This window comes from Sturnus vulgaris, chromosome 13, assembly GCF_052056855.1.
Source record: "Sturnus vulgaris isolate bStuVul1 chromosome 13, bStuVul1.hap1, whole genome shotgun sequence".
In the NCBI taxonomy this organism is placed as follows: domain Eukaryota; kingdom Metazoa; phylum Chordata; class Aves; order Passeriformes; family Sturnidae; genus Sturnus; species Sturnus vulgaris.
Window position 1 is genome coordinate 20,077,253 of NC_142255.1, and position 8,848 is coordinate 20,086,100.

General features: G+C 53.6%; 1 protein-coding gene across 2 annotated transcripts in view; it reads right to left on the reverse strand.

Moving 5' to 3' along the window:
• The window catches only part of UACA (uveal autoantigen with coiled-coil domains and ankyrin repeats), a 28,558-nt gene extending 20,298 nt beyond the window's left edge, over positions 1-8,260 (reverse strand). For both annotated transcript variants that reach the window (XM_088172759.1, XM_088172758.1), the window contains exon 1: positions 8,144-8,260. In XM_088172759.1, the coding sequence (XP_088028885.1) occupies positions 8,144-8,200 (57 nt within the window). In that variant the 5' untranslated portion in view covers positions 8,201-8,260. The remainder of the gene's footprint in view (positions 1-8,143) is intronic.
• Between the last annotated feature and the right edge of the window lie 588 nt (positions 8,261-8,848).

An 8,848-nucleotide genomic window follows, 5' to 3' on the forward strand; every position in this document is an offset into this window, starting at 1 on the left:
TCAGACCTCAGACAGAGGAGCAGATGGAATGCCTGATCCTATTTTGACAGAAATGTAACCCATTTTAAATTAGAAAACGCACATGCCTCTGCTGTAAAAAAATTCTCCTTTTACAGCACTGAAACCCTTTCTGAATAAAAGCTGGTTTCAGCTTACTGCTGCTGCCAGTCTGTCTCCCAACATGTGAAACGAGAGGAGTCACAGAGGCTGTGAAAACATTAAATAGACAGCACAATGATTAACAGGAGGGAGATGGAGAATCCCCTTTCACGAGTTTAAATTTAAATGGAGATCTCCCAAGTGCCACATTTAGAGGAGTAGGTCAACAAGACAAGCAATGCACTGTTTTGTCTGCAGGAGGAAAAACCTGGTCCTGGGCCAGGAAAACCACTTACACACCCTGGAGGACACACACCAGAGGCTGCAAATAACCTAATAAATGGATCTCGGCAGAGAATTTTAAAGCCACTCACTCAGATCTGGGCGAACTGTCTCTTTGCCAGTAAGTTCTGAACTATCCCCCATCCCCTGTGAGCAGCAGCCTTTGCCCCACAGCACCAACATTCCCCAAAGAATGTTCCAGGACCTCTCTGCAATTAGCATCCATGTGACAAAGCCACTCCAAAAAAATGCAGTGACTGTGTTGTCTTCTGACCACAACCAAGTCTGTCTCCTCAAGCTAAAAATGGCTTTTTTTTTAATTTGGGAAGGGGGGAGAAATAAATACAACTCCCAAGTGGCAGCAACAGAAAAGCCCCACTTCACCAAATTCAGTTTGGAGAGAAATGCAGGTAAGGCTGTGGCTCCCAGGTGTACAGTCTGCTCCAGAATATTCATCCCAAAGCCTTTCCTTGTCCCCACCTGCCTGCAGGCATTCCTGGTGAGCTGCACTCATCCTGGAGCCCCTCTGTGCTGCACATCCTCCTGACACAGCCCTGGGGGAGCCACAAGATTCAGGATTGCTGACCTGCACTGCCCAGCCCTGCCCAGCTCCAAAGCCCAGCCATTAAACCTGCTCTGAGGTTTAACCCACACAGCTCAAAGGCAGCAGTTTAAACGTGCTGCTCAGAGACACCAAAGCCTAGAGTGTAACTCGGAGTTTTTCACCAAAATTAAGACCAGAAACATCATCTGAGAGTGTCTGAGTGTGCCCGGGGACACGGGACACAAACCCCACTGCTCCAAGTGTCCTCCTGGCTCTCAGTGAGTGACAATTTTCCCGGTAGAACTGATTCCCCAGTTCCCCCTCCAGTGCAGGTAAGCTCTGAGCATCCTCAACAGCTCTGCCAAGAAATTGTGCAACTTCAGAGCATGGAGGGACAGCAAAGGGGCCTCCCACAGAAAGAGAGGAGCTTTAGGTGGGTTTGGAGGAAATTGTTCCCTGTGAGGGTGGTGATGCCCCGGCACAGGGTGCCCAGAGCAGCTGTGGCTGCCCCTGGATCCCTGGGAATGTCCCAGGCCAGGCTGGATGGGGCTGGAGCAGCCTGGGATGGTGGAAGGTGTCCCTGCCATGGCAGGGCATGAGCTCTAAGGTCACCTAAGCCAGCTCAGAAATACCAGCAGTAAATCACAGCAGCTCCTAAGCCCTTCAGAGGGAGCTGGGATAAAGGTGTGAAAGTGAGCCCAGCTCCTGTCCCTGCAGGGCCAGGCTGATGCCGTGCCCAGCACAGCCCCTGTAATGCCATTAGCAGGTGACATGAGCACACAGGAGAGCAGAGAGCTCTGGTGACACTGCCAGCACCAACACAGCACGGCTCACACACCCTCAGTGCCCTTCCACAGCACCCCAGGAGAGGCTGGGGGGGATTTAAAGCCCACCCAGTGCCACCCCTGCCATGGCAGGGACACCTTCCATTGTCCCAGACTGCTCCAAGCTCTGTCCAGCCTGGCCTTGGACATTCCAGGGATCCAGGGGACCCCTGTGCCAGGGCCTCACCCCCTCACCAGGAGGAATTTCCTCCCAAAATTCAATCCAAACCTCCTCTTTCAGAGCCAGGGGCAGGCTGTCACATCCACCAGGCCCCACACTTTGAGCCCCTGCTCTTTCTCCAGAGGGCAGAGTACATTTGTCATCAAAACCAGCGTGTGGACAGACACACCCTGCCCTGTCAGTGGCACAAAGTGACAAATGGAGTGCTTTGATTTGCTTTAAAGCTGCACTGACAGAATGGAAGGCTAAGTTAGAAAACTGGTTTTTAAAAATGTTCCCCAGGTGCACTTCACTAAACCCATCTCTCCTGAAGAATTTGGCTTCCCTGTCTGAAAAAATACTGCACAAACTGGGTTCAACCCCACTGGGGTGAGCAGAAATGGCATTTTTTTATATTTTACAAGCTTATCTTCCTTCCCAGGACGTGTCTGTCTCCACGTGTAAATGCTCTGGAGTGAGATGTGAGGTTTAGTCTGTGCAAGGGAAAACCAGACACAGCCTGAACACAGAGCTCTTGTTTCACCCAGCACCTTCCCACAGGCAGCACTTTGTGTTTCCACCTCATTCACCAAAAACCCTTCAGAATAAAAAAAAAAAGCCATTGAGTGCCACGAAGTGGGCAAGGCTTAGTCCAGTTCCCTTAGGCCAGCTCTGCTTTGGTGCTGAAAACACTCCTGTCACAAACTCACCTGAACAGCTGTGCTGTGCCTTAAATGTGGGTTTAAATGTAACTGCAGCCTGTCATGAATGCAGGTAACAGTGCCCTAACAAACTGCCTAAAGCAAGCACCTAAATCTCCTCAAATATTCCTGATTTTACCCTGTTCTGAAGGCATTTTCCTCCCAAATCAGCATACCTGTCAAGATAAATTTATTAAGAATCAAGAAACAATTCAAATCGACTTCTAGCTCTGCTATGTGTCAAAAAATCCTCAAAAACAAAATCAACAATTCCCTCTGCAAGGAGTGAGAGATCCCTCGCAGCAGTTTCTCTCTTCCAGGCACAAATCCACCAGCAGCAGCCACAGGAGGCTCAGAGGCTGCACTGGAAGTGTCAAAGGATTCTGCCTGCAGCCCCTGCAGGGGGCAAAGCCTGCTCAAAGGGCTAAGAACAGTCCCAGTTCTGTTCTGGAACAACTTTCCCATGTCTCACAGCCAACACACAGCTCCAGAGCACTTCCTTGATAAAACAGCCTCAGACTGCCAGCCTTGAGGCACAGCCTGACTTGGACACCAAGAAAAGTGCCCAGAGCTGCTGGGGCACTCAGGGCACACAGCAGTGACACCTGCAGACTCTGCCCAGGACATTCCAGGGTACCTGGGGTCACACACACAGCAGTGACACCTCCAGACTCTGTCCAGGACATTTCAGGGTACCTGGGGTCACACACACAAGGAACATCACACCCTCCCTGGAGCAGGAACCACAGTTCCCATCTCCCAAATAAAGGGGAGCCCTGCAAGCCCAGCTCCTGCTGCAGCCTGGCTTCACCCCACAGTGGCCAGGAGAAATATTTCCCCTTTAAGCAGGGAGAAACAGGAGCAGGGTCAGAGTCCAGCTGCCTGTGCTGCCAGTGGGAGCAGCTCCTGCCTCCCCAGGACTTCAGGCACAGCATTAGCTGGGATTTCTGAGCTCTCAGGCATTGATTTGTGTATTTCCATTTATTAAAAGCATCAGGAAATAGCAGGGGTGATGAAACCTGACGTGGCTGTTGCATCCAGCACACGGGGAAGGGAGCAATAAATCCCAGCCATGGTCAGTCACCAGTGATGAAAACAGGATCAGATGTTCAAGCATGTGCTTGATAATATTAATATTTAAATACCAACAAAGTTCTCCATAAGTTGCTTCTCCAGAAAAGGTCACATGAACTCCAAACAGATACACACAGAGCTTATCTGTGTAATTATGTCTGCAAATCAACTCAGGATATTGAACTCCCAGGCCTGCACTGAACCTCCACTCTTTTAAATATTTTTAATTGCTACATTCCAAAGAGATAAAGCATTAAAACTCCTTTCTACGGAGCCTGAAAATTACAATGCACCTGTAAACAGGCTGCACCACAACGCTTCTGCTGCACCACAAATTGCCCCTTGTGTTCATTCAGCTTCACCCCAAGCACCACACAAACAAGCTCTAATTCCAGCTAACTCAATGCAAATGAATCACAAAGAGATTTTTTTTTTTTTTTTTTCCCCCAAGAACAAACGCATTAGCACGAGCCTGAATAAAGCTTCCTGGAACCAAACGTGCTCCAAGGAACAGCCCCAGCCAGGCCAGGAATGCCACTGGAATATTGCAATGGGTGCTTGGCTGAGGATGTCACAGCAAAGTCACCTCAGGGGAGGGGACAGAACTGCTCCAGCCAGCAGCAGCAAGGCTGGGAAAATTCTGCTGATGGGTGAGGGCACTGGGATCAGCCTGGCTGACAAACTGCTCTGTGTCCTTGCACAGGGCACAGCCAGGACACAAAGCCACCAAAGCCTTGGCCGTGTACAAACTCTGCTGTGCCCCCAGCAGCACCAGCTCCTTCTTCTGTGAACGACCTTGAATCTTCCAAGGGTTCAAATTCGGGTATCAAACACCTATTTTTCGCTTCACCCCTTCAGTTACTGATGTGGATCTGACAGCACACTGGGGTTGCAAACCACTGTTAACATTCATGCTGCTGATGAATTTGCAGATTCCAGCAGCATCCTCCACTGCCATAACAAAGAGGGTGAGCCCAGGAGAGGAGGTGGCAGCTGCTCCGTGTGCTGCTGGCAGGGCACAGGCAGATGTTTAATGGTGTCCTGGGTCACCCCAAAATGCTCCCCCTCCTCCTTTCCCAGAGGAAAACTCATCCACTGACCAGAGCTGGGCAGCACGAACAGGGAAAGAAGCCTTGACACAGCCCTGAACAAGCTCGGCTGTCACTAAGTGCAGAGTTTGTTCAGATTTCCATTATTAATAATCACAGCTCATCACACCGAGTGCTCAGGTGTCCCTTTGTTCCTTGCACAATGGTTTCTGCTAATTACACGGCAGGTTTGGTTTCTCTTAATTAAACAGAAGCCAGCAGCACTTTTCCCAGAGGAGAAAGGATTGGTAGGAGTTTTCACATGGTTTTGGATGTGCCCATTCCCACCAGTGCAGGTGATCCCCATTTCCTGCAGGTTATCCCAGGTTATCCATCACCTCCTGCAGGTGATCCATCCCCACACATCCTCCCAGGTGATCCATCCCCACCTCCTCCTGCAGCAGTGCTGGTGGTTCCTGAACTGTGGGGATCCCACACCTTGGGATGCAGCTCCAGCTCTGCCCAAAGCACCACCAGGAACCCCGAATTTCCCAGTAACTCCAGGTGCCCCTTCCCTAAATTCCAGGCCCCATCACAAGGGACAGCAAGGCTCAAAGCCCACCTGAGGAGGGAACACACCTGAGATTGAGCAGAGCCCCTCCCCAGAGGTGCAGCTGCCTTGTCCCTGCAGAGGCCACAGTCAGAGCTCACCACTGAAATTCCATTTTTGCACAGGTCTGAGCCAGACACAGCTTTGGAGAACAACAATCAGCTTCTCAAGAGAGACCAACCAGAGAGAACCTCGTTGGTACAGACACAATTTCTAACTCTGCTGAAAGATCACATTTCCTGAACACAATCCAGGTCCCAAACACACATTTAGGGTGTCAGGATGTATTCTGGAATCTCAGGAGCAGTGGGATTGAGTACATTAATTAAGATTTTTCCTGTAAATGCTGGTGAATGAGGCACCTCCTCTGACCTTGGTACCCCACATCCAACTTTCCAGCCTGCCCTCCTGCTAATGACAGGCATTTGTCTCACTATGCAGAGCACTGAACAGCCTGCTCAGATTATTTTCCAAGCACCACCAGCCAGCTGGAGTTGGCAAAACCAGGTAATTCCACTTTCAGGCACTAGAATTGGTAATAACTGACACGGCTTTTACTTTTTGCTGCTTTTCGTGGCTTCCCTCCATCACAAATCAGTAATAAAGTCACTCCCAACAGAAAACACACGACTACTACTTTCACCTGGAGGAAAATTTCCAAAAAGCAAGCTGGGTTAGGTTTCCCTCCACCCCCCAGGAAATAGCACTGGGTGGGGAGAGCAGAGAGGGATGGAGTTTCCTCACACAGGCACCTCTTGTCCACTCCTTTCAGGCAGGATCTCTGAAGCTGCCGCTGGCAGGGTCCCACCCACGTCCCCTCCTTCCAGCAGGAGAACACAGACCCAGCCTCATCCCCCTGCTCCCACCACCCGCGGGGATGGATCTGTGTCCCCACAGAGAGGATTCAAAGTTGCTTTTTGATGAGATGGTGGAGTGATCACTTAACCGAACTATGCAATGAATAGGGGAAATAAGTTTACTATGGGCAAAAATCCCTGTTTTTACAGGATCTTGCTGAAAGCAATTTCCCTTCGCGTATTTTAGAGAAATCTAAGCTTTCAAAGATATTAAGACTGCCCAAACCTCCTCTGAAGAGGATTATTGGACGTGAAAAATCTCCATGCCTATTCAAAACCAAACGCAGGTGCTGTCAGTCTTTGTTTGCATTTAATTATTGGGCTAATTAGAGAATAACAAACAGCTCTAAAGTACAGGAGAGCTAATGAACACAGAGCAGTGCCAGCTCAAACATGACAAATGCTCATAACAGCCCCATGAATCACCGCAGTGCTCCGTGGATCCCGGGGCACGGGGATGGGATGGGATGGGAGCTGTCATCTGCCAGGGAGTTCTGTCAGCGCTTTAGAGCAGCTCCAGCTCCTCCCCACCGCTATTGTCAGGTAACAGGAGGATTTTAGAGATTGCTTTTATCAGCCGTCCCTTGAGATATCGGCATTCTCGTGTTCACCTCCCTGTCCCGCTATTCCAGCGGCGAGCTCAGGGATGGATTCCCGGGGAAGCATTTACTGAACAGCCACAATTAAAGATGATTTAACGCGAGAAGCAATTCCCAAACGCAGCTTTCTCCACTTACAAAGCCCTCCTCCCTCAACAAAAGTCATCCGCGGGGATGAATGAAGTAAAAAATAAAGACCGAGAAAGGCAGTTAAAGCCAGCTAAAACCAGCCTAAATTTTGGAAGCCGGACAGACAACTGCACCATCACAAAGGTGCAATTCCAGAGGTTCTGCCTCCCCCGGCTCTGCATTCCAGACTGGATGATCAGCAATCACAGCCTCTGAAAGTTTCTGCCCACTTCCTAAGCAAATCCTCCTTAGAAGCGCTCCGCTTTTAATTCCTAGCGCAGAACTCGCTCCTGCCCGTGCCCCGCACCGGCTCCCGAGCCTCTCGGGAGCAAAAAAAAAAGCGTTAATTAGTGCGTTAATGAGAGCAGGAGGCAGCAGCCAGGCACAGATAACCGGCTGGGCAGCCGGAGCCAGAGGCCAGCGCGGCTCGGGGAGCGCTCGCCCCGTGGCTGCCCCGGCTCAGCCCAGCCCAGCCCGGCGATCCCGGGCTCTGCTTCCCCCGCGTTATCCCCGCTCTCTGCTCCCAGCCAAGCCCCCGTTACCCCCGGGAGCCGAAATCGTCCGTGCTCCGTCCCTCCGGGAGCCGGGACAGGGAGCCGCGACCCCCGAGCTTTGTGTCCCCAAGAGCCGGGACCCCCGAGCTCGGCGTCCCCAAGAGCCGCGACCCCCGAGCTCGGCGTCCCCAAGAGCCGCGACCCCCGAGCTCGGCGTCCCCAAGAGCCGCGACCCCCGAGCTCGGCGTCCCCAAGAGCCGCGACCCCCGAGCTCGGCGTCCCCAAGAGCCGGGACACCGTGCTCTGCCCCTCCTGATACCGGGACCCTTGTGTTTTGCCCCTCCAAACGCCGGAACCCTCGTTCTCCGCCCTTCCAGGAGCCGAGACCCCCGAGCTTTGTGTCCCCAAGAGCCGGGACCTTCGCGCTCCGCCCCTCCTAAAGCCGGACCCTCGTGTTCTGTCCCACGTGAAACCGGGACCCCCGTTCTCCGCCCTTTCAAGAACCGGGACCCCCGCTCCCCGTCCCTCCAAGAGCCGGGACCCTCGTGTTTTGCCCCTCCAAACGCCGGGACCCCGTTCTCCATCCCTCCTGAAACTTCGTGTTCTGTCCCACGTGAAACCGGGACCCCCGTTCTCCGCCCTTTCAAGAACCGGGACTCCCGTTCTCCGTCCCTCCAAACGCCGGGACCCCCGCGCTCCGCCCCACCCCAGGAACCCTCGGGGGTCCTTCCCCGGCACCTACCGCGCTGCCCCCGATGACCGCTTCGTGTTTCTTCAGGCGGGACTTGAGGCTCTTCATGGCGCGGCCGCGGGCGGGGGGCGCGCACCGGCCCCGTCGCGCTCCCGCCGCCGCCGCCACGGCCGGGACGCGCCGGTCCTGCCCCGCCCACCCCCGCCGCAGCCAATCACCGCCCGCCCCCGAGCGCGCTGCAGCCAATCAGCGAGCGGGATGGAGGGGAGGGACTTCCTCGTGTTGGAGAGGGGCTACCCGGCGCGGAGCCGCCCGGCCGGCAGGGGGCGCGCTGTGGGGCGGGGCAGGCGCTCGGTGGGCGGGGCGGCGCTCTGGCCCCGGGGCGGCCCCTCAGGGCACCATAGAGAGGGCGGGGCTGCGGCTCCTGAGACACCGGGATAAGAACCGGGAAAAGCACCGGGAAAAGCACCAGGAAAAAGCACCGGGACAGCTCTACCTGGTGCTGGGGGGACCTCGCCTTCGTCTCTCCAAGTGCAGAGCTCCCGGTGCCTGAGAAGGAATCTTGGAGCCCTCCCGCTCATCTGCAGCGGGCGATACGAACCCATGGCCACCGTGCAAACAGTCCCCGTACAAAACACGACATCTGTGCACAAAGGAATGAAGAGGTCGCACAGCAGAGGCCTGAGCTGGACATAGGCAGCGTTTTAAACAACACCATTAACTCCCGCCTCGGCACGAGCATGGCCGAGTTTGAGT